At 43.6% G+C, this 26,337-nt stretch overlaps 1 protein-coding gene across 1 annotated transcript; it reads left to right on the forward strand.

Annotated features, from left to right (window-relative positions):
* Positions 1-7,323: 7,323 nt before the first annotated feature.
* Positions 7,324-25,967, forward strand: LOC110537520 (proline-rich protein 7). The gene is made up of 3 exons (XM_021623624.3): positions 7,324-7,798; positions 12,853-13,983; positions 20,678-25,967. The coding sequence occupies exons 2-3, from the start codon at positions 13,671-13,673 to the stop codon at positions 21,136-21,138; spliced, it is 774 nt and encodes a 257-aa protein (XP_021479299.1). The 5' UTR covers positions 7,324-7,798; positions 12,853-13,670; the 3' UTR covers positions 21,139-25,967.
* The last annotated feature ends 370 nt before the right edge of the window (positions 25,968-26,337 follow it).

The following is a 26,337-nucleotide window of genomic DNA, read 5'->3' on the forward strand; positions in this document are numbered from 1 at the left end:
TTTATTGTGTTACTTTTATTTTATTTTTTTACTTTAGTTTATTTAGTAAATATTTTCTTAACTCTACTTCCTGGACTTCATCGTTTGTTTAGGGTTTGTAAGTAAGCATTTCACAGTAAGGTCTACACCTGTTGGATTTGTTGCATGTGACAAATAAAATGTGATTTGATACTAGGAAGTTCACAAGGTGAGAAAGACAGCGGTTTCCCTCCTCTCTGTCTATTTGTATTAGCCAGAGATGATGCTATGCTGCCAACTCTCAGCTGGTTCATCAGCAAGGGCCATGGAGGAATTATAGCTTTATCTCCTCTCATTGGCTACAGGCATCACGCACACCGCATGTCTTGTGTCCCTGAGGTATTCTCTAATTACTGGAAAATTAGGACCTCACTTGAGTCCACTTCCAGAGAATACCTAAGAATGCCTCGAGGAGAGAGAGTGAGCGGGACCCGACGTAACGACACAATGCTTTTCATTGTGCCCCGGCCTGGCCTCCGTGATGCTGCTGTGTCACTGATGCTATCAATCTGAATTACACCTCCGTGTGCCACGTGTCACAGTCACACTGAGTCACAACAACCAATCACAATGGACAGAGTGACTTGAATGTCACTCCAGTGAGCACATGATATGCTCACGTCTCTGACTAGGAAAAAGTTACTGTTTAGGTGTTTTCAATGCTCTCACTCACAAGGTCACATTTTCCTGAGTCACACACATAATTATGACCAACCCCCATTCTCCTGTTCCCTATAGAACAACACTGGACATAACCAGTCAGGATTAGGTCACATCTCACACCCAGAACAGTTAACCCTTGCTGTGAAATAAAAATATCACTCTTCAATATTTAGGAAATGGGTTTCCTTCACTGCATCTGACCACTGAGCCCACAGTGTAAGTCAATCTGTCAAAACACTATCCATAGGGAGGAGAGAGAGACCCACAAAGAATTTGAAAACTAATCCAATTTTGATAAAACTCCCATATCTATTGGGTGAAATACCAGTGTGCAATCACACGAGCAAGATGTAAATACAACCCATATTTATTTCCCCTTTTGTACTTTAACTATTTGCACATCATTACAACACTATATATAGACATATGACATTTGAAATGTCTTTATTCTTTTGGAGGTTCGGGAGTATAAAGTTAACTTTAAACTTTTTTATTATTTAAAGTTAACTAAAAAAAAAAAAAAAAAATCTATTTCACTTTCTTTGGCAATGTAAACATATGTTTCCCATGCCAATAAAGCCCCCTCAATTGAGAGACAGTTATTATTTTGGATTAAATTAGATTTGTTTATTTCCTTGGTTGTACTGTACTCATGGGAATAAAGATACAAATTATAGCTCTCAATGGCTGATGGCCGTGATTCCTCGTGAACGTGCTGTACTCAATATGTCATGATTTAGATGTTTGTGTTTTCAAAATACTGGATAACACTTTACTTAAGGCGTACAGGTACAGTATAATGCATGATGAAGCATTAAGGGGCCGATTCAGACCCTAGTTAAGTGTGTGTAAATGGAACTTAATTCCCTTTTTATACACTTTTCTCTCAATGCGTATTCTGACCTTGAACTTAAGCATGAGAATAGCATGCTATTCACCCGCTATTAGTTCGGGTGGGGATCTAAGAAATTAAGATGTGGTGGAAGCGTGTCTACATATGTGCCATATTCTGATCTTGACTTAATTCCCTCATAATTCCACACAAGGAAACCATTAATATGGTTGAGCCGAACCTACCGTTTCCAAGTGGAAAAAGGATCTACTTTCTTTTTTTCCGACAGAAACAACAGCATTCTCCATGCATTGTAATTTACACTGCTCCAAAAAAATGAACACTAAAATAACACATCCTAGATCTGAATGAATGAAATATTCTTATTAAATACTTTTTTCTTTAGATAGTTGAATGTGCTGACAACAAAATCACACACAAATTATCAATGGAAATCAAATGTATCAACCCATGGATGTCTGGATTTGGAGTCACCCTCAAAATTAAAGTGGAAAACCACACTACAGGCTGATCCAACTTTGATGTAATGTCCTTAAAACATGTCACAATGAGACCCAGTAGTGTGTGTGGCCTCCACGTGCCTGTAGGACCTCCCTACAACACCTGGGCATGCTCCTGATGAGGTGGCGGATGGTCTCCTGAGGGATCTCCTCCCAGACCTGGACTAAAGCATCCGCCAACTCCTGGACAGTCTGGTGCAACGTGGCGTTGGTGGATGGAGCGAGACATGATGTCCCAGATGTGCTCAATTGGATTCAGGTCTGGGGAACGGGCGGGCCAGTCCATAGCATCAATGCCTTCCTCTTGCAGGAACTGCTGACACACTCCAGCCACATGAGGTCTAGCATTGTCTTGCATTAGGAGAAACCCAGGGCCAACCGCACCAGCATATGGTCTCACAAGGGGTCTGAGGATCTCATCTCGGTACCTAATGGCAGTCAGGCTACCTCTGGCGGGCACATGGAGGGCTGTGCGGCCCCCCAAAGAAATGCCACCCCACACCATGACTGACCCACCGCCAAACCTGTCATGCTGGAGGATGTTGCAGGCAGCAGAACGTTCTCCACGGCGTCTCCAGACTGTCACATGCTCAGTGTGAACCTGCTTTCATCTGTGAAGAGCACAGGGCGCCAGTGGCAAATTTGCCAATCTTGGTGTTCTCTGGCAAATGCCAAACGTCCTGCACGGTGTTGGGCTGTAAGCACAACCCCCACCTGTGGACGTCGGGCCCTCATACCACCCTCATGGAGTCTGTTTCTGACCTTTTGAGCAGACACATGCACATTTGTGGCCTGCTGGAGGTCATTTTGCAGGGCTCTGGCAGTGCTCATCCTGCTCCTCCTTGCACAAAGGCGGAGGTAGCGGTCCTGCTGCTGGGTTGTTGCCCTCCTACGGCCTCCTCCACATCTCCTGATGTACTGGCCTGTCTCCTGGTAGCGCCTCCATGCTCTGGACACTACGCTGACAGACACAGCAAACCTTCTTGCCACGGCTCGCATTGATGTGCCATCCTGGATGAGCTGCACTACCTGAGCCACTTGTGTGGGTTGTAGACTCCGTCTCATGCTACCACTAGAGTGAAAGCACCGCCAACATTCAAAAGTGACCAAAACATCAGCCAGGAAGCATAGGAACTGAGAAGTGGTCTGGTCACCACCTGCAGAACCACTCCTTTATTGGGGGTGTCTTGCTAATTGCCTATAATTTCCACCTGTTGTCTATTCCATTTCCACAACAGCATGTGAAATTTATTGTCAATCAGTGTTGCTTCCTAAGTGGACAGTTTGATTTCACAGAAGTGTGATTGACTTGGAGTTACATTGTGTTGTTTAAGTGTTCCCTTTATGTTTTTGAGCATTGTATATATTGATAAAAGCTAGGTAAATGAGTAATCCATTTGGAGAAGGGCATACACATAAATACACATAGCTTTAAAAAAAAAAAAACATTCATTAGGATCCCTGGGGACTAATGTGAAACCTGTCATATGGAGGCAAACAAAAAAATCAACAAGACCCCTTTTCCACAGTGAAGTAGGCTACAAATAGATGTGCCGTTATTCAACATTTGTATTGTGTTCCTTCTTAATTTGCGTGGATGAAATTTGGAGAGCCAAGCTATAAGCTTCTGTAGGGCTGAACCTTCCAAGTTAAATTAAATTATATGCCCAGACTTTTCTCCATTTTATTTTACAATTTGTAACATGTTATTTATTAGCCACTATCATGAGCCACCGTCAGTAATACCCACATACATTCTGTCAATTTGTAGCTTACATTTGGCATCATTCCATTTCATTCTGTTTACCTTTCTGTACTCTGTCATGCTCGTGTGTTTCCTGAGGGTCGCTAGCATTAGTGGATCATTTTAGGCTAACGTTGTGGAATAATTTGGGGCATGTAGCCATTTGAATCATTGTGGAACTCAGACCACACGTAGCAGGTTAAACCTGGAGCCTGGCGCACAGTACACCATGACTTTCTTTAATTGATTCCTATATTCTGAACCTGTTCTCTCGATGTATTCTAGTGAGCCTGTTGCCAAAATTATAACTAAAAAGGTACACCATATTTAAAGGGATGGCTTAAGAAAAATGTACTGAAAACCCTATTGAATGAAAAGTCCAGGAGAAAATCTGTTGCCAGCAAGTGGGAGGGTTTTCAGTGGTTGAATTAAATGTTTTCAGCGCGCTCAATATAACCACACCTGCAAAGCCCATTACGCACCTGCATAAGGTGTCTGAATGCCAACTACTGAGAAGTGCGTAGGAAAGGCGTGGTTAGGAAAAGCGTAATTGACTTAAGTCGGAATCTGCCCCTATATGCCTCGTCAAAAGTATCTATGAACTGCTTATAATGTGTTAGTATTCTCTCATAATGGGCCTCTATTAGAAAAAGTGTCAAGTCCCTCCTCTGAACTCTGGTTTCCCTCAGCAAAGCGAAGGTCAAAGCCGACAAGAAGAATGCATATTTTCAGCTCAGAACAAAGACACTATTTCAAGGAGCTTTTCGCCCAGGGTCCTAAAAACCAAAGAGGGCACTGATGTACGCCAAGCAGTGTGCCTCACAAGTGAACTACAGAGGAACTAAGTAAGAGCTGGTGTGTGTACGTGTGTGTGTGTGCGTACGCCCCTGTGTGTGCGTGTGTGCACTGTGCATGTGTGTGTGTTCAAACGACGCACGAGGCCGAGGTAAGCTAAGGTAGCTCTCAGGCATATGGAACAAATTTTCAGAAGAAACTGCTAGAAACGAGATGTTTCGAACGCTGTTATACTCTGTAACGCAGTGTGCCAGGGTTTTTATTTTGCTACCCTTGTAGTGATGAGATGAATCAATCCGAATGCAGGACGAGAACTACATTACTGCTGCATACTGTTGCTATTATGTCGCTAAATCACCATGAGGCAACATACAGCATCTTTATGATGCCAATGCTCTGGTGCCCTTTCCTCTTGGCTCCTGCATGCTCTCTGGTATGTTTGTTATCGCACAAAAAAAAGGTGAAGTGAGAGAGATCATTCACAGCCTTTAGTACTGTAATATCCCTCAGCTGTGAGTGTTGTCATAGCAATGTGATACTCAGGTCTGTATTGTTTCATGGTGATGTTGTACAGATTCCAGATTGAATGATAGGTCACCCAACCACAGATTGTTAGTTTAGAGCTAGAAAACTGTTTGACCATGTTTGGAACTTCTATAGTAGCCAGATTCCCCTACTTTGGAATAAAATGGTCTGGAATGGAATCTAGTGGTCTAGGTATATTTCACACTTCTCTTTATTACCAGAATGATTTAGGCTGGGATTCAATCTGATCGTGTTTTGTTGACAATGTGCCATTTAAAGGTAATTTTCCAATTGAGCCGACATTTGCAGCGTTTACCGTGAATGCGGTCTCCGTGAATGCAAGAACATTGCCTTTAAAAGACTCATTGTTCAGAAAGCGCAATTGGATTTAATTCTGGCCTTAGTCATACCATTCAACAGTACATGTGGTAAAGGAGGACACTACGTCAATTAATATTTATAGAAATGTCGTACAAGTACTTTGGCAGATCCAGTCTGACACAGCCACTGAACACAAGCAGGGGAGAGATCCTAGCCGTCCCTGTAAAAAAATCCATAACTCCTGTACATGCTACAGCATTTTCTCAGTTACATTAAATATTGTCTATATGGTGTTCATATTGAGACTGAGGTTGTCCTAACATGGACACTTGATCTGCAAAATGAATAACAGTTGTGAATTTCACTGGAGAGTCACTCATCTGACAATGACCTGATAGATCATCTCTTTGTACCACTCTAAAGCTGAGTTTGCACAGCAGACCATCTGACAAAATCCAGTTTTCAGTCAAGATTTACTCTGTTTTGAAGATTTGAAGTTGAACATTCAATGCTCAATCTTGATCAGCCTCAAAATCCATTTTTGGATGTATAAATTAATGATTATGTACCCATTGATACATGAAGAATATAACTTATCAGCTTAGTTCAACTGTCGTACCCCCATCAGAATTCAAAATATAAGATTGTTTTACTCCAATGTTTGTAAACAAAGTAAATGTAAAAACACTATATAGCACCAAAACATGGTTAAGGGCTCTATTCAATCTATATCGCGGAAATTCAGCGTTACAGCATGATTGAAATTTAAAGTCTGTTTTTTACCGAAACAGGGGCGGGAGGATGCTTTTTTATTGTTTTAACTGCTGATTGCCGCTTTAAGGAGGCTGTGGAGAATCTCTCCCTCATAACCTCATGTAGTGTTTGTCTAATTCATTACCCTGTGACACAGTCGTGGAGACTTCTGACATGGCCTTGGAGTTTTAGAGAGTTTTAAACTGCATATTAAAATATGGGTGAGGTTTGTGCAAAGGAAAATAGCCAGAGGAAATAACTTTTGATTGAGCTAGGCCAAGAGTCCAATTGAAATCACTTTTTGGGAAACAAATGCATCTTTTATGATAGAGAAGCTGGATGAAGACAAGAGTTCTAGTGTATAGTATTGTTATGAACTGTAGAATGGCTGGAGACTATTAGGAGATCAAATGTTGCAGTGCCAAGAGTGGAGTCGGCTAAAGAAAGGAGGCCACAGAGGTTGGTTTCTGACAGGACCACAGAAAAAGACTGCTCTCAGAGCCATCTACAGCAAAATGTCAAAACACTATTGACAATGAATTATAATTGAATGATAATTCAATGCATTGTTCTGGGGGTATTGAGGCTGTATTGTGTGGCGTACCTCTCAATTTAAATCGGCACGTGTCCCAAAAGACACCAAGTGTTAAGCAATGATCAATGAACACACAATGGCTGTATTGTTAGAGTGGAAATGGTGAGTAATGTAATGGGCTGGCTCTCTCAGTCATTGAAGAATAGTGGGATTCTCCAATGGCGTGTTTCAATGCAATGTATTGCAGATGAGCAGAATCAAATTTTATGATTGGGCTCACAACTTTATCTTTAAACTCCCTAAAGTATGCAATCCTAAAACAAAGCCACAAATCCACTAGACAAAACACATGGTCAAACGCACACAAAGGTTATTCAACCAGTTTTTGGCCAGTGGGGATGACTCATGTTATGTGAAATATGGATACAAAATGTGCCATTTGCAGGTCTGGATAATGGGGTAGCATATTTATACAATAACACGCCAAATATTATTCAAGAAAATGTGAGAAAGCAAAAAAAGTTAGATAATCATACCCTGCTATATCAAAGATGAAACCTTTTCAATATAGCCTACTTGTGCGCTTTAGCCTCAGCCACAATGCAACAACAATTACGCACTTGTGTCCTGCGTCCTTGGAAAACCCCTATCCGCATTGATTGTGTGGGTCACGACGATTACGATGGAGGGAAATGAGAAGAGATTGACTGACTATACGACAAATAGATAGGAAGGGAGGAGCCAGGTTGCCAAGGTGAATGTAGACTACTGTCTACTCTACGGTATAATCCAAACCTCATTACTAAACACGACACCGCACTCATGATTGCCGCACATCGTTCATTAAAGGCGATACCAAGAAACCAGAGGAAATTAGCGTGAAACGGACGAGTAGCATCACTCACTTAAATTGCGGTCAAGGCAACATAAAATATTTTATGAAATCTGTATTTACTTTATTGTTAAATACACCCGAAACACCTTGGTTTACCTATTTCCTTGCTGTCATAAACTGTGCGCTCAGCTGACATTTCAATGGAACGGAGCGAGTCGTGTTTCTGATCCATCAGGAAGACGTCCTGGCAACAAAGGTAAACAACGAATTGTATTTGCATTTTTTATGGTCAGATTTTATGGAAATGGCGCGCTGTCTCCCTACCTGACATTCATCAGGTGCGCATGCGAAAGAAGACAATTAGGTTTTTATATCACAAGTGTTGCATATCTGTTGCATCATTTTAATTGTCCATCTCGTATGCGTTTTGGTGAAGCTTGGCACTGGCATTATCATTCCAAGATAGATTATACAAAACATTTAAAGTGTGAGTGTTGATTCAGTTTACCAACATTTGTTATCAAGCTGCTCTAACATTTAATGTCAAATCCAATCCGGATTACTTGTGGAGTTATTTAATCAAATTAGACACATTTGGATTGAACATTTGTTGAGTGAACAACAATGTGCTTCAACTGATATTTGTATTAGGTGTGCTAATAAAGCTACACACGTGGTTTTGACAATTTCCTAAGAGAGGACAAGTATTTGCTAGTCAGAATTTTTTCGAGTTACTAAAGTTTGTAACCAAGCTGCCTTAAAAGTTTAAATTGTGTCAACTTCCTATACAGTAGAAACAACTGATTTGAAAATTATACATTTCAGAAATGACTAAATCTTTGAAATTATATAATATAGATTTCAGTAGGGAACATTATGCTTCAATCTGTCTCTTACACGTGTGAGCTTTTTTTGACAGTTTCAAAGCTGGCACTGCACTCAGTAATGTTCAATTCTGTGTTTCCCCAGATACAATGCTATACTCTAACGTTTATAGGGAAGGACATTCAACAAGCATGGCACTTAGCCAATCATCAGTTATTTGTGTGAGAGAAATTGATTATAAAAAGATTGTGGGAGATGTTTTGTTAGACTTCAGCACGGCTTTTGACATTGTCATTCATAATCTGCTGATGGAAAAACATATGTGGTATGGCTTTACACACCCTGCTATATTGTGGATAAAGAGTTACCTGTCTAACACAACACAGAGGTGTTTTTTAATGGGAGCCTCTCCAGCATAATCCCGGTAGAATCAGGAATTCCCAACGGCAGCTGTCTAGGCCCCTTACTTTTTAAAATGTTTACCAATAACATGCCACTGGCCTTGAGTAAAGCCAGTGTGTCTATGTATACGGATGACTCAAATCAAATCATATGTCTCACATGCGCCGAATTCAACCTTACAGTGAAATACTTACAAGCCCTAGCCAACAATGTAGTTTAAGAAAAAAAAAATATGAATAAGAAATAAAAGTAACAAATTAACAAAGAGATGCAGTAAAATAACAAAAGTGAGGCTATATACAGTGGGTACCGTTACAGAGTCAATGTGTAGGGGCACCGGTTAGTCGAGGTAATATGTACATGTAGGTAGAGTTATTAAAGTGACTATCCATAGATAATAACAGAGAGTAGCAGCAGTGTAAGAGGTGGGGTGGGGATTTGATTAGATGTTTGATTAGATGCAAAGTGTCAATACAGGACTAAGATCGAATCATACTACACTGGCTCCGATGCTCATCGGATGTAGCAGGGCTTGCAAACTACTACAGACTACAAAGGGAAGCACAGCCGAGAGCTGCCCAGTGACACAAGCCTACCAGATGAGCTAAATTACTTCTATGCTCGCTTTGAGGCAAGTAACACAAACGTGCATGAGCGCATCAGCTGTTCCGGAAGACTGTGTGATCACCCTTTCCGCTTCCAATGTGAGTAAGACCTTTAAACAGGTCAACATTAACAAGCCAGCAGAGCCAGACAGATTACTAGGACGTGTATTCCAAGCATGCGCTGACCAACTGGCACTGACATTTTCAACCTCTCCCTGTCGGAGTCTGTAATACCAACATGTTTCAAGCAGACCACCATAGTCCCTGTGCCCAAGAACACTAAGGTAACTTGCCTAAATGTCTACTGACCTGTAGCACTCACGTCTGTAGCAATGAAGTGCTTTGAAAGGCTGGTCATAGCGCACATCAACACTATTATCCCAGAAACTCTAGATCCACTTTAATTTGCATACCGCCCCAACAGATCCACAGATGATGCATTCTCTATTGCACTCCACACTGCCCTTTCCCACCTGGACAAAAAGAACACCTACGTGAGAATGCTATTCATTGACTACAGCTCAGCGTTCAACACCATAGTGCCCTCAAATCTCATCACTAAGTTAGTGATGGGACTAAACACCTCCCTCTGCAACTGGATCCTGGACTTCCTGATGGGCCGCCCCCAGGTGGTAAGGGTAGGTAACAACGCTGATCCTCAACACAAGGGCCCCTCAGGGGTGCGTGCTCAGTCCTCTCCTGTACTCCCTGTTCACTCATGACTGCACGGCCAGGCACGACTCCAACACCATCATTACATTTGTCATACAGTCTTGTCCCATCGCTGCAACTCCCGTACTGACTCGGGAGAGGTAAAGGTTGAGAGGCGTGCGTCCTCCGAAACACGACCCCACCAAGCCGCACTGTGTCTTGACACAATGCTCGCTTAACCCGGAAGTCAGTCGCACCAATGTGTCAGAGGAAACACTATACACCTGGCTACCGTGTCAAACCCTCCCCTAACCCGGACGACGCTGGGCTAATTGTGCGCCGCCTCATGGGTCTCCCGGTCAAGGGCCAGCTGTGACACAGCCTGGAATCGAACCAGGATCTGTAGTGACACAGATAGCACTGCGATGCAGTGCCTTAGACTGCTCCGCCACTCGGGAGGCCCTACGTTGTAGTTATCTTAACTTGACATTTTTCAACACAACTGCGTAGGGGTTAAGGGCGTTAGGCATTGTGTAACTTTCCATTAAGGTATCTATACTTTTACTCAAGTATGACAATTGGGTACTTTTTCTACCACTGGTTGAAAGCAAATCAACGTGACATTTTTTGTCAACTCAACAAATTATGGGTGCACCTGGCAAGACCCAGATGCAGATGGTTAGAGTCAAAGATGTTTATTAACAATCCAAAAGGGGTAGGCAAGAGAATAGTCATGGACAGGCAAAAGGTCAAAACCAGTTCAGAGGTACAGAATGGCAGGCAGGCTCGAGGTCAGGGCAGGCAGAATGGTCAGGCAGGCGGGAATGGAGTCCATAAAACAGGCAAAGGTCAAAACCAGGAGGACTAGTAGAAAAGAATAGAAAAGCAGGAGCACGGGAACAAAAACACACTGGTTGACTTGAACATACAAGATGAACTGGCACAGAGAGACAGGAAACACAGGGATAAATACACTGGTACAGAGAGACAGGAAACACAGGGATAAATACACTGGTACAGAGAGACAGGAAACACAGGGATAAATACACTGGTACAGAGAGACAGGAAACACAGGGATAAATACACTGGTACAGAGAGACAGGAAACACAGGGATAAATACACTGGTACAGAGAGACAGGAAACACAGGGATAAATACACTGGTACAGAGAGACAGGAAACACAGGGATAAATACACCAGGGAAAATAGGCGACACCTGCAGGGGTGGAGACAATCACAAGGACAGGTGAAACAGATCAGGGTGTGACGCAATTTTAGTTGACTTGGCTAATTAAACAAGTCATTTTGACTGAATTTCAAAATATATATATTTTTTTACAGTGTAAGTATCAGTCAATAGGAAAGCTGTTTATGTTGGCATCAGGTGCATGCAGGGTGGTTTCTCCAAGCATGGACATCTGCATATTATTACCTCTCCAAATTAATTAACCTCTAAATATTTACCTTTTTTTGTAGGATGTGCGATATTGAATATAATGCTTTTGCATGAACTATCTTGTGTACTGTATATCAAGATGTAATAGGTATCAAGATATAACAGTATCAGGCTACTACAGTGTAATAATCAGAATAGTCTAACCAACAAATGGCAGAATCGTAATAGGGGTTTCAGTGAACAGCTGTGTTGGGTTATTACATGAGAATAGGTGTCGATGCTTTACAGTGCATGACTCAAATGGGTAATATAGGAGTCTATCAGCCATTAGCGCTTGTGTAGATTGCACCGGGGCAGGGCTCACACACTGAGATTGGACTAGTCATGCTGTATATTAAGTGAAATGTGATGACAGCTTGTGTCACAGTCACCCTCCAATAAACTACCTGAGGAGAAGGAGGTACGAGGAGAGATTAAGGAGAGGAATCTAGGAAGCTTGGGGTAGAGTGGTGTAACCTTACCAAACCACAGCCCTATCCATGATCATGATGAGTCACAGTCAGGAGGTGTGCCAGGCAGTAACATCAGAGGAAGGGACAACAAGACACTTCCATTGGTTCCATAGGTTTGGAAATGTTATGAGGGAATCACTCTTTCCTTTCTCCTTCCTAACCACCACTCTATAAATCATCCATTATGCCACCTCTGGGTGTTAAAGTATGATAATCATCAGAGATATACAAGATAAAAGAGCAAGGCCAATGACCTGTAAAGGAAGGAATTTATCCACCTCTATGAAAGTCACGACAATAAGAGTCTAGCGTTATTATTTTGTGGGTGTATGGAGGCCAAGGCCAGATTACAAATGTTCTAATGTGATGTGATAGCGAGGAGAGTGGCACGACTAGAACATTTACTAGAGGTATCAACAATTCTGTCTATAAGATTCAGTATATGTGGCCTGGAGTTTTTCCTGACCATGTAACCCGACCAGTTAGAACTCTGGGCCCTAGTTAGGAGCTACTAAGATCCAGAGTATTTCCATATTTTTTCCTGGTTGGGAAAAAATGTCATGGCCTAGTTATAACTATGATTTCTGGTCAGGTCCAGTGATTCCATTGAGTACTGTCCCAGCTAGTGCACCCTGAGTGTGGGTGTGGCATGTGGGGACAGAGAATGACCTGCTATGTTGAGGTCAGCATTATTGGGGCCCACACAAAGGGCCCTGTTTTCCCCATGAGATCCATGTAGGGTTCTGCTCCTTCCTCTCTGATGTGTGAAACTGATACTCACCCCCTGAGGTCACCATCATTATGATGCTTGAACATTTGAGATCACTTACCAGACAGGCCCATTTTTGGGGCGTATTTCATAATTGATAATGATTGTCCCCTCTGCCCTCTCTCCTCCCTCTCTCCCTTTGTTGAGCAGCGTGACGTTGAGAGTCCTCTGGAGTTCTGAGGTGCCAGAACCCATCAGAACCCATAGTCTGGGGATCAGGGTGCCAGAGGGGGGACGCGGAACCAAGTGGAACCGCTCAGAACTCCGCAGGAGTGTACGGAACCCCTGGCCCTGTGTCCTGGAGGAGGCAGCTGAGGGACGGACCGGGGGCGTCACGTGGCACTGCTCTGCCTGACTCCCACCCAGACCACACTCCTCAGAGGGCCCTCTCAGGCTGCCTGCTGGGGAGAAGAGCAGGCCTTCAATCTCAGTGGGAAGGAGGAGCAGTGCTCTGTGTTTATTTGTGCTTTCATTCAACTGTGTTTTTTCAGGATACCTGGACAGTGGATGTGATTTAGACAAGGAGTTTTGCAGTGAGACTGCAGGGAGAATGTAGATGACCTTGTTTTACCTGTAAAGAACCATAGGACATCTGATCTGAAGTGACCAGCAGGCTGGAAAACAACTGATCACACCTGGCCTTTGGACTACAGAAGCGCCTCTGAGACAGTACTGTTGGTGTGGGTGTTGTTGTGTGGGTATGAAGACACTGGACAGCCGGTCATTTTAACAGGGATCATGTACACTGTCATCAGGGCTGATCTGAGACATCAGCTGTCACACTGATATAAGATGACTAAAAATCAACAGAAGACTACACATTCAACCAAACTCCTCTGGAGACTGGAGCCCTGTTTTCCCGTCTCCTCAGTGACAGTCAGTGCTATTTGATTTAACGTATCTCCAGTCCAGTTGGCTCCTCATTTAACGCACCTCGGTAGTGCCAAGTCAACTAGTTTCTCATCACCATGGTGATGTCCCAGGGCACATACACCTTCCTGGCCTGCTTTGCTGGGTTCTGGCTGGTGTGGGCTCTCATCGTCATACTGTGCTGCTTCTGCAGCTTCATCCAGCGCCGTCTGAAGAAGAGGAGGGAGGAGAGGCTGAGGGAGCAGTGTCTGAGGGCCTTGGAGATGGAGCCATTGGAGTGCCTGGGCCCAGAGGGGTTAGGAAGGGAACCCCCCACCAGAGAGCCCCTCCATTTCTGCCCCCCACTGACCCTCTCCCCTCCGCTGCACATTCTTCACTCCCTCCCACAGGGCAGCTGGGCCTCCCCTCAAGGTAATGTACTGATACAGTACTTTTCTTTACGGCTTTGAATATTCCACCACACAGATGCACGCACACACAAACACTACGACTAATTAAGATTAGACTGCAGTACTTTGAATCAAACACACTTCAACCAAGCTAAATTACTTCTATGCTCGCTTCGAGGCAAGCAACACTGAAACATGCATGAGAGCATCAGCTGTTCCAGGCGACTGTTTGATCACACTCTCCGTAGCCGATGTGAGTAAGACCTTTTATCAGGTCAGCATTCACAAGGCCACGGGGTCAGACGGATTGCCAGGACTTGCACTCCGAGCATGCACTGACCAACTGGCAAGTGTCTTCACTGACATTTTCAACCTGTCCCAGACTGTCTGTAATACCAACATGTTTCAAGCAGACCACCATAGTCCCTGTGCCCAAGAACACTAAGGTAACTTGCCTAAATTACTACCGACCCGTAGCACTCACATCTGTAGCAATGAAGTGCTCTGAAAGGCTGATCATAGCTCACATCAACACCATTGTCCCAGAAACCTAGACCCACTCCACCACTTAATTTGCATACCACCCCAACAGATCCACAGATGATGCAATCTCTATTTCACTCCACACTGCCCTTTCCCACCTGGACAAAAAGAACACCTACGTGAGAATGCTATTCATTGACTACAGCTCAGCGTTCAACACCATAGTACCCTGAAAGCTCATCACTAAGCTAAGGACTCTGGGACTAAACACTTCCCTCTGCAACTGGATCCTGGACTTCCTGACGGGCCACGCCCAGGTGGTAAGGGTAGGTAAAAACACATCTGCCACGCTGATCCTCAACATGGAGTCCCCTCATGGGTGTGTGCTCAGTCCCCTCCTGTACTCCCTGTTCACCCATGACTGCATGGCCAGGCAGGACTCCAACACCATCATTTAGTTTGCCGATGACACAACAACGGAAGGCCTGATCACCGACAATGACAAGACAGCCTCTAGGGAGGAGGTCAGAGACCTGGCCATGTGGTGCCAGGATAACAACCTCTCCCTCAACGTGGTCAAGACAAAGGAGATGATTGTGGACTACAGGAAAAGGAGGACCGAGCACGCAACCCATTCTCATCGACGGGGCTGTAGTGTGGCAGGTTGAGAGCTTCAAGTTCCTTGGTGTCCACATCACCAAAACTAGAATGGTCCAAACACACCAGGACAGTGGTGAAGAGGGCACAACAAAGCCTATTCCCCCCCAGGAGACTGAAAAGATTTGGCATGGGTCCTCAGATCCTCAAAGTTCTACAGCTGCACCATTGAGGGCATCCTGACTGGTTGTATCACTGCCTGGTATGGCAACTGCTCGGCCTCCGACCGCAACGCATATACTGAGGGTAGTGCGTCTGGCCCAGTACATCACTGGGGCCAAGCTTCCTGCCACCTAGGACCTCTATACTAGGTAGTGTCAGAGGAAGGCCCTAAAAATGGTCTAGCCACCCTAGTCATAGACATATCTCTAATACCGCACGGCAAGCGGCACCAGAGTGCCAAGTCTAGGTCCAAGAGGCTTCTTAACAGCTTCTACCCCCAAGCCATAAGACTCCTGAACAGCTAATCAAATGGCTACCCAGACTATTTACATTGTCCCCCCCCCCCCCCCACGCCCTCTTTTACGCTGCTGCTACTACTCTCTGGTTATTATCTATGCATAGTCACTTTAACTCTACCTACATGTACATATTACCTCAATTACTTCGACTAATCTGTGCCCCCGCACATCGAGTCTGTTCCGGTACCCAGTGTATTTAGCCTCGCTACTCTTATTTAACTGCAACTCTATTTGTTGTTTTTGTTTTACCACACACTTATTTTTCTTAAAACTGCATTGTTGGTTAGTAAGTAAGTAAGCATTTCACTATAAGGTCTACTACACCTGTTGTATTTGGCACATGTGACAAATACAACAAAAACAAGTTTGTTTTAGCTCTGACGTTTACCATGCAACCTCCTTTTCCAGTTCAATATGAGAGCAATATAAACACACAAAGAGCATAACCTAGGAGACACCTGCAGTTTTCTGTACATTACATGTTACAGGCATGACAGCAGTGACTATGAAGGTTTGCTGTAGGCTCTTGTTGTATCTGTAGCTGTGTTCCTTCATGGATGACATGGTGACAGTTAGCACTGTAGCGTAGGCGGTGTGTAGGCAGAGCAGTGGCAGATTTGGCAGCACAGCAGCCAGCGCAATGACAGAGACTGCAAGCAGCTCGACACTTAGTAGGCGCTAACGGCGTGACAGTCAGTCAGTGGCGTGAAAGGTAGGCTAGCAGCAGCCATTGAAATAGACAGAGAGGGCTAGCAAGCACAACAGCCAGACAGAGGAACTCAGTACCAAGGCGGCTAGGACAGGCTGGTTAAGGGGTGCACCTCAGAGTGGTAGAAAAATGGGGATACCCTCCCCTAAATGTCATTATAGCTCCAGGACATAAAATGTACATTTTTTATTGCCGTTTCCTCATGCTGAGATCCATAGGCCTCCAGCATTGGAGAGGACTTTTTCCAATAATATCTTCCTCCATGTAGCTGCTGTTGTGCCTGCGTCATAGGGGCTGTCCTTGGCGGCAGATGTGGGCCCCGGAGCCCCAGGATCACGGAGGCTGAGATTAGCAATCCTGCCCCCGGTGAAGGTGGCTCCCCTCTGGATAGTCCCTGAGCCTCGTCCCCCCCGCCTGCCATTCCACCATCCTCTATACTCCTCCACGGCCCTGCCAGCCCTCTGCACCCGTGGCCCTCTCTAGGTTTGGAGGCATTGCTGACACTGGAAACAAACACCCGCCTGACGCAACACATGAAATACTCCTTTCATCTCCCAGTGTTCTGGGCCTCCATTGTTACTGTATGGAAGTCATTTTTATTCATACATATAGCAGCTGGGGCTAATATTAGAGACCAAAGCAGGGCATTATAAATGTGTGGTGGAAAACGAGATCATAAAAACTATAGTGTAATTCGTTGTGAATATGTGGACACATACAGGGCATGTACAGTCGTGGCCAAAATGTTTGAGAATGACACAAATATACATTTCCACAAAGTTTGCTGCCTCAGTGTCTTTAGATATTTTTGTCAGGTGTTACTATGGAATAGTGAAGTCTAATTACAAGCATTTCATATGTGTCAAGGGCTTTTATTGACAATTACACAAAGTTGATGCAAAGAGTCAATATTTGCAGTGTTGACCCTTCTTTTTCAAGACCCAAAATATCGATGTTTTGTTCCTCGAGCCACTTAGTTATCACTTTTGCCTTATGGCAATGTGTTCCATCATGCTGGAAAAGGCATTGTTCGTCACCAAACTGTTTCTGGATGGTTGGGAGAAGTTGCTCTCAGAGGATGTGTTGGTACCATTCTTTATTCATGGCTGTGTTGTTAAGCAAAATTGTGAGTGAGCCCACACCCTTGGCTGAGAAGCAACCTCACACATGAATGGTCTCAGGATGCTTTACTGTTGGCATGACACAGGACTGATGGTAGCGCTCACCTTGTCTTCTCCAGACAAGCTTTTTTCCGGATGCCACAAACAATCGGGAAGGGGATTCATCAGAGAAAATGACTTGTCCTCAGCAGTCCAATCCCTGTACCTTTTGCAGAATATCAGTCTGTCCCTGATGTTTTTCCTGGAGGAAGTGGCTTCTTTGCTGCCCTTCTTGACACCAGGCCATCCTCCAAAGGTCTTCGCCTCACTGTGCAGATGCACTCACACCTGCCTGCTGCCATTCCTGAGCAAGCTCTGTACTGATGGTGCTCCGATCCGGCAGCTGAATCTTTCTTGGGCGCCCTGAAGCCTTCTTCACAACAACCGCTCTCCTTGAAGTTCTTGATGATCCGATAAATGGTTGATTTAGGTGCAATCTTACTGGCAGCAATATCCTTGCCTGTGAAGACCTTTTTGTGCAAAGCAATGATGACGGCACGTGTTTCCTTGCAGGTAACCATGATTGACAGAGGAAGAACAATGATTCCAAGCACCACCCTCCTTTTGAAGCTTCCAGTCTGTAATTCGAACTCAATAAGCATGACAGAGTGATCTCCAGCCTTGTCCTCATCAACACTCACACCTGTGTTTACGAGAGAATCACTGACATGTCAGCTGGTCCTTTTGTGGCAGGGCTGAAATGCAGTGGAAATGTTTTTTGGGATTCAGTTCATTTGCATGGCAAAGAGGGACTTTTCAATTCATTGCAATTCATCAGATCACTCTTCATAACATTCTGGAGTATGTGCAAATTAACATCAAACAAACTGAGGCAGCAGACTGAAAATTAATATTTGTGTCATTCTCAAAACTTTTGGCCACGACTGTACACTTAATTAGTATTTGGTAGCATTGCCTTTAAATTATTTATCTTGGGACAAACGTTTCAGGTAGCCTTACAAAAGCTTCCCACAATAAGTTGGGTGAATTTTGGCCTATTCCTCCTGACAGAGCTGATGTAACTGAGTCAGGTTTGTAGGCCTCCTTGCTCACACACGCTTTTTCAGTTCTGCCCACAAATGTTCAATTGGATTGAGGTCAGGGCTTTGTGATGGCCACTCGAATACCTTCACTTTGTTGTCCTTAAGCCATTTTGCCACAACTTTGGAAGTATGCTTGGGGTCATTGTCCATTTGGAAGATGCATTTGCGACCAAGCTTTAACATCCTGACTGATGTCTTGAGATGTTGCTTCAATAAATCCACATAATTTCCCTCCCTCATGATGCCATCCATTTTGTGAAGTGCACCAATCCCTCCTGCAGCGAACCAGAACATGCTGCTGCCACCCCCGTGCTTCACGGTTGGGATGGTATTCTTCAGCTTGCAAGCATCCCCCTTTTTCCTCCAAACCTAACGATGGTCATTATGGCCAAACAGTTCTATTTTTGTTTCATCAGACCAGAGAACATTTCTCCATAAAGTACAACCTTTTTCCCCATGTGCAGTTGCAAACCGTAGTCTGGCTTTCTCCAATGAGTTTTGAGGAGGCGGCGAGGAGAGCAGGCAATTGAGGTTTTCCCATTATATAGTATAGAAAGGCTGTGGGTAGTCTTTGAAAGAGATGCGGCCTGTAAAATGGGAGTTTATGATTAGTAGTACCTCTCCCTTTATCAGCCTGGGTTTCCACACTGGAGGAAGTAGCACTGTCAAAGCACTGCAAATAAAGTACTCCAGAGGTGTGGTCAGAGGGTGTGTCATTGTTATTAGCCCAGCTAGCTACATTTTACAACCCTCCGGATTCATCACCGAGTAGTCAGAGTCCAAGGAGATATTACTTCACCAGTTTGCTCCACATCCTTATCTCTGACTTGTATTCTGTTGTTCAAACCACAAGTATATTAGAGTTTCCAGGCGTGAATGACCTATGACGTCTCAACTGTACTAACCTCACATGACATCATTCGAAAGGAAGTCGTCCCTATATGGTAAACCCTGGGGGCGTGAACACTTCATACAGCTGAATGTACTTTACCGCCCACTAATTACTTTACAGACTTCATGTTATTGCCTCGTGCTACCGGTTTGTCACATCAAAGCATGCTTACTATGTTTTATGTATCAATTGCAGTTATACCGGTTTTCAAAGACAGAAAAAGCAGAGTTAAAATAAATGTTCTACATTCTTTCATTACAATCAACATGACGAGCACAAGGCTCTATCTATAAAAATAAAGTTCTGAACCCTTATCGTTTGAATGGTGTCAGCAATTTTTATCTTGTATTCTTTTGAACTTAATTAAAAACATGAATTGGGGTATTTAGAAAACTATATGGGTAGAGAACATTGAACAGAACAATAACTCCATTTGGACAAAGAAATTCAGATAGAACCTTATAGTCCCAAGCTAACAATGATTTGTTTCACCTGAAAAGAAATGCACAGTGCTTTCAGAATGAATTGTCTAATTCACACTGAACACTAGTACAGGCTTGCCTCGGTTCGGCCCTACAGTGTGAATCAGACACAAGTCTATCTAACCGCTCGCCTCTACTCTCATTCCATATTTTACAGGTCCCTCTCTCTGTGTCACACCTGTCCTGTTCCTGTGGGTTTTCTCTTTGTGAGCTTTGAAGGGAGTGAATCCAGATGATTGTGCTGAAAACATCAGTAAATTAGCCTCCGACTTGTGGCTTGAATGTTTCTGTCAGAACAAATATCTCACTAAGCTCTCTGTACACTGTGTGTGTGTGTGTGTGAGAATGTGTGCACGTGTGTGAAGCCATTCAGTATTTCAAAATGTCCGAATTGAGTCAAAGAAGCCTTTATTGTAGGCTACTGTACTCAATGGAATTATCACCGCTCAACCTGTGTTCCACATGATTCACAGTTTAAAGGCAGAGCTGTCAGTGTAGGAGTTGGACTTGGCATTGGTATCAGTTACTTCAGATGTATAGTCAGCCATCTGAGATGACTGAGGCATCAGTGAAGCTCCATTAACATTATGTAATAGCCAGCAGGAGTCAGCTTAGCAATAATAATCACCCACACAACCCTTTCCACAGGATCCCTACCTTTAGACCTAAACACTGACAATCCAATGGCCTAATATGACTGTGTCCATGGTAAAGTAGCATTTGATAATAATGATGGATTTGGTTTATATTAAGCTTTTCCAATGCTTACAGCACTTTACATTGTTAAGGGGAAACTAACATACTGTACGTTTGTCTGTTTCCTCCCCAGAGACGGACGTGTTTGGAAAGCCCCCCTGCTATGAGGAGGCTGTTCTGATGGAGGACCCCCCTCCTCCCTACTGTGAGGTGCTGGCTGACAGCCGGGGGGGCACCAACACCAAGCCCTCCTCCCGGACCTCCAGGCTGGAGCAGCAGGAGACTGAGACCTCCAAGACTCCTCCGGTCACAGTGTTCTCAGAGAGGGGCTACTCCTCCCTGATCCGCCTGCCCACTGCCCGACGCTGGGACTCCCTGGGGCACCTGCTGTCTACCATGGACCTCAACCACAACACCCTCCCCATGGAGCCCCTCTCCCTGCAGGCCCAGGCCACCACTACCATGCCCCGCGAGGGCCGGACTCACACACAGCCAGAGCTGGGGCTGAGAAGTATCCAGGGGCTCAGGCGGCTAGAGCAGAGCTGTGGCCTGCCCACGTCCTTCCCTCTGCTGGGTCGCAGCACGGCCGTGTAAGCCTGAATAATCCTCCTGGAGGTGGGGGTGAGGCTGAAGCTAAGGACGCTGGGTTGAGGTGGAGAGGCGTTGGGTTGGGTTTGAGGAGGGGCGTCTGGTTTGTAGAGTTGGACTGATGGAGGGGGTAGGAGGAAAAACACATTTTAGACTCCCAGCAGCCAGAGGTGTTGTTCTCTGCTTTCTTCTGTGCAGTGAGATGAGGACAACTTTTCTAAAGATGACATATCTGCCTTCCTCTCATCATCCCTCTTTTATCTTGCTTTGTCTCCCTCCATATCTGTCTCGCTCTATTCTCTCTCTCTGGCTGTGTTGATCTCTCTATTCTCCATGGCGTCGCAGCCTGATGCAGAGCAGCTATTACACCGAGGGTACAAAACATTTGGAACATCTTCCTAATATTGAGTTGCAACCCTTTTTGCCCTCATAACATCCTCAATTCGTCGGGGCATTGACTCTACAAGGTATCGAAAGCATCCACAGGGATGCTGGCCCATGTTGACTCCAATGCTTCCCACCATTGTGTCAAGTTGGCTGGATGTCCTTTGGGTGGTGGATCATTCTTGATACACACGGGAAACTGTTGAGCGTAAAAAAATCTAGCAGTGTTGCAGTTCTTGACATACTTAAACCCATGCGCCTGGTACTTACTGTACAACCTTACCCCGTTCAAAGTCACTTAAAACTCTTGTCTTGCCCATTCACCCTCTGAATGGCACATACACAATCCATGTCTCAATGCATAAAAATCCCAGTGGTGGAAAAAGTACTCAAATGTTATACTTGAGTAAAGGTAAAGATACTTTAATAGAAAATGACTCAAGTAAAAGTGAAAGTCACCCAGTAAAATACTACTTGAGTAAAAGTCTAAAAGTATTTGGTTTTAAATATACTTAAGTATCAAAAGTAAAAGTATAAATAGTTTCAAATGTCCAGACTGCATCATTTTCTTGTTTTTTTTAATTTACAGATAGCTAGGGGCATGCTCCAACACTCAGACATTACATTACAAACAAAGCATGTGTTTAGTGAATCCGCAGTAGGGATGACAGTGGCAGTAGGGATGACCAGGGATGTTCTCTTGATAAGTGTGTGAATTGGACAATTTTCCTGTCCTTCTGAGCATTCAAAATGTAACAAGTACTTTTGGGTGTCAGGGAAAATGTATGGAGTAAAAAGTACATTATTTTCTTTAGTAAAAGTTGTCAAAAATATAAATAGTAAAGTACAGATACCCCAAAAAACGACTTAAGTAAAAATACTTGAAAGTACTACTCAAGTACTTTACACCACTGAAAAATCATTCCTCCCCTTTATCTACACAGATTGAAGTGGATTTAATAAGTGACATCAATAAGTGATCATAGCTTTCACCTAGATTCATCTGGTCAGGTGTTCATAATGTTTTGTGCACTCAGTATATGAGTCTGCTGTTGCCATGGCTCCCTGGAACGTCTGTTGCCCATGATGCCTTGGCCCCCTAGCGACTCCAGGTAAAAAGACCTCTAGTAGCTCTGTGTTGCTCCTGTTGTATAACATTAACAGTGAAGGACCAAGAGATTTGCTGAATTCAGTAGCTATCGCCCTGCTCTGAGAATTGCGATGTGCAATGGAAACATTGTTTTGAATTGAAAAAGCTCTTCTCCATCATATCTTCAAGATGTTCTGGGACTATGTGGTCTATGAATATCAATTTAATAAACCACAGCTGGGGATTGTTGCTCCTCGGTGTACGGATGACTGTGTGTGTGTGTGTGTGTGTGTGTGTGTGTGTATGTGTATGTATGGTCTAGCTCCTAAATCATTAGTCCAATCAAGTACAAAGGGAGACAGCAGCATTTTTCCAGCAGGAATAAGTTCCCTCTATCCGAAGAATTGAAACCCTTGTATAAATAATTCATAACGCTAATCATAAGATTTCCTTTCGCTCCCTCTCTGGGTTGTAAATTACTTCCTAATGGTTGCAATCTGTCCATCAGTGAAGCGTTTCATCGAGATTGTAAATGCATTTCTCTCTTTCTCTCCCTCTCCATCTCCATCTCAAGCTACTCATCAGGCTAGATGTGACTGTGAAACACTCCTTCACATTGCCATGCGGGTGCTACAGTACATACAGCAGACACCATTACAGAAAATGTAAACAGTCATGGTAGCAAGGCAAACCCATCACCATGCAGCAATTACAAACACAGGATTTTCTTTCCTTATTTCCTCAAATATGATTTAGCTATTCATGGCTTTCTCTCTCTCACTCTTTCATAATATCTGACCCCTTCTCTCAGCACCACTGGTGTTTTCAATGGCATTCAGACAGCTCCTCTTCGTTGGGCTTTGGAAAACACTTTAGACAAGAAGCTTTGGAAGACGCTTTAAACAAGTGCTTTCCCTTGTCACTCACAACCAATTATATCTTGGGAATATTTTTTCTGTTTTCAAACATTTTTTTCACAGCTAGTGTGATTAAGCGCTGAATTCAATCCGTGGAGCTGATGATCAGCGTTACAGCATGATTACATTTAAAGACAATGTTCCCCATCAGCGGAGACTGCATTCACAGTAAACCCTGCATATGTCGGCTCAATCTGAAATTACCTTCATATTTTGATCACGCAGTCGTGCCCCAGATGCTTTTGCAGGGGAAAAATCTGAACAAATCTGGGAAAATTAGTGAGATATGAACAACAGTGCCAAAGTATTTCCTTCTTCTGAATCCATCCAATACGGACCCCTTTTACTACCCTTCTCAGCCTATGAGGAACCATGTTAGGTCCACCTCTTTGTTATTAGCTGTTATGTAACCCAATTCAATCACATTATGTAACCACTGAAATTAATGCATTATTTGATGGGCTTACCTGGCAGTACCCTTGAGATACTTGGACAAATTAGGAAGCCTGTCAGCTTGGTTCGGTCCTCAAGGACGCTCGAGTTAGGGAATTGGATTGGAGGTCTTCAATCCAACGAACACCACCATTACAGTATGGGGCACAGCAGGTTATACAAATGTGCAGGTAGGAAACATACAGTACCCAACAGAAGGAGAGAGATGGAGAGACCGGAGGGGGAGAGAGAGAAAAAGGGGTGAGAGGAGAAAGAGCACGAGAGAAAGCTACTTGAGGTCATTCCTGTAAATAGAGAATGTTATTACTGAGAGGTAAAAAAAAGTATTGCAGTTTGAAGTGAGGGGCAATAGAGGAATGTCAAATAGCACTTATTTATATATTAAGGTAGTTGTGGTTATCTTGAAACCTAAAATTTAGGCAGTCTTAAGTTTATTCCAGATGCTGGTTTTTGTGGGGTTTTTTTTTTTTACAGAATACATTTAGACAATCATTTTGAGAGCTTAGGAGTGTTCCTTTTTTGGAACAACCAATTTGATTATCATGGCCCCTGAATGTACAGATTCATGATATAAGTGTAACTGAAAATGAACACAATTTAATTTGAGGTGTTTCTATCCATGCTTGAATGTAGAAGTAAATGTTAAATATTATTTTGCCAAATGTTTTGTCTGTTTAAATCACACATATAGTCTTCTTGATTGATTGACAATTGCTTCTGAGCTGTCATGCCTGGATTCCAGTCGCTTATTTAATTGTACAACTGTTATTTTGTTTATGCAGTTTTTCTTTTTCCCCTCCTCCGCCACAGAAGGAAAAGACAGAGGTGTAAAACTGTCATCCTTCCTCTGTTGGCCTACGTGTTGCTTGGCAACCACCAGGCCAGAGTGCTAGCTCAGAGTTTGTTTACATAGAGTGAATGGGAACGTCAGCTGTGTGGCCAGTGCTGAAGATAGTCAGAGCACAATGGATATGGGCCACTGGGCAAGGTTACATGGCTTCTAGCTACTAGTGTGGGACTGGGACTGTCAGTAGTGTCAGACAGAGTTTCCCATCTCCTAACCCAGGGGTCACTCAACACAGTTGGAACTGGACCCATATCATAGAGAATGAGAGGCCTCTAGTGGCCAATAGGTATTAGCATTTGCAGCGCCATTGAGGGCTTCCACCACTTTAATATAAACAACTGGGTGGGACTTCCAACTTCCTTGGCTGGTCCATTCTAGTGACCCTGTTGGAGTCGTGTCCAACTGGGTTATGAGGAGGGATCAGTCAATTGTGAAGAAGAAAATGGACTACTTCAAAATGGAGATTTCTTTAATAGGGTTGCCTATGCCGTCACAGACGCTTTAACGGTACAAAGATGAGTCCTCTACCTCTGTGCCCGGGTACATCAACTGTCTAGCTGGCAATGTGGCAGCCATTTTGAGGAGCTCAATAAAATGCCCTGATAGAATGGACCGTTCCTCTAACATTGGGTTGGCATCACTGTGGTATATCCATCATTTGAGGAATTCAAACAGACATTTATTTACCATCCAAGGAAGCATATTATTCCAGACAGGCTACAGATTGATATGGCTTATAGCAGAACGTGGCCCTGCCATAGTATGGACTCTCTGACACCTCCTCACAAATACATACCTGTTCCGCTGTGACTGTCTGTACAGCATGTAGCATGCAAAGTGTTCTGTATACATCTGACTGCAGGAGCTGTTCTATGTTAGTTCTCTCCTACATCTGCTGCTACTACTGTATTGTATGGAATGCATTGCAAAAATGTCCCCCTACTACCTATATAGTACTTTTGACTAGGGCCCATAGGAACTATATAGGGAATAGGGTGCCATTTGGGACACAACCTATGTATTCTATGTATACCTGTGAGAAAGGGGCTTCATAGTCCAGTTATGGTTCTAAGTCAATGGTACCAACATCTCTTTGATAAAAATGCAGTTGAATAAAAATATAGATTAAAAACAAACATGACAAGTGGCTTTGACAGATTTGGGTTTCAATGTTGCTGGATGTTTTGTGTTTATGATCATACCTGCTTTGAAGAGATTATTTGATTGCTAGATCATTTAAATGTAAAAAAAAAAACAGAACTTCCAACAATATATGCTATAAGATTCCCTGACCAAGATGGATGTCACGTTGCAGGGATGCCAATGTTCATTCTAATGTTCTATTTAAATCTATGATGCTAGCATTTCCCTTTGCACTTCCTCCTTAAGTCATGATAATATTTCAGTGCTCAAGTGCATTGGATTTTTGGAGATTATATATATATATATATATATATAAATAAACATTGTATTCTTAACTAGACAAGTCAGTTAAGAACAAATTCTTATTTACA

This window comes from Oncorhynchus mykiss, chromosome 12 (genome assembly GCF_057628025.1).
Source record: "Oncorhynchus mykiss isolate SJ-2025 chromosome 12, ASM5762802v1, whole genome shotgun sequence".
Taxonomy (NCBI): Eukaryota; Metazoa; Chordata; class Actinopteri; order Salmoniformes; family Salmonidae; genus Oncorhynchus; species Oncorhynchus mykiss.

Bases quoted from the DNA above. Each gene is read 5' to 3' on its own strand.
- LOC110537520 (XM_021623624.3), top strand. From the start codon at position 13,671: ATGGTGATGTCCCAGGGCACATACACCTTCCTGGCCTGCTTTGCTGGG. The intron at 13,984-20,677 runs GTAATGTACTGA...TTTCCTCCCCAG, and splicing joins CAGCTGGGCCTCCCCTCAAG to AGACGGACGTGTTTGGAAAG.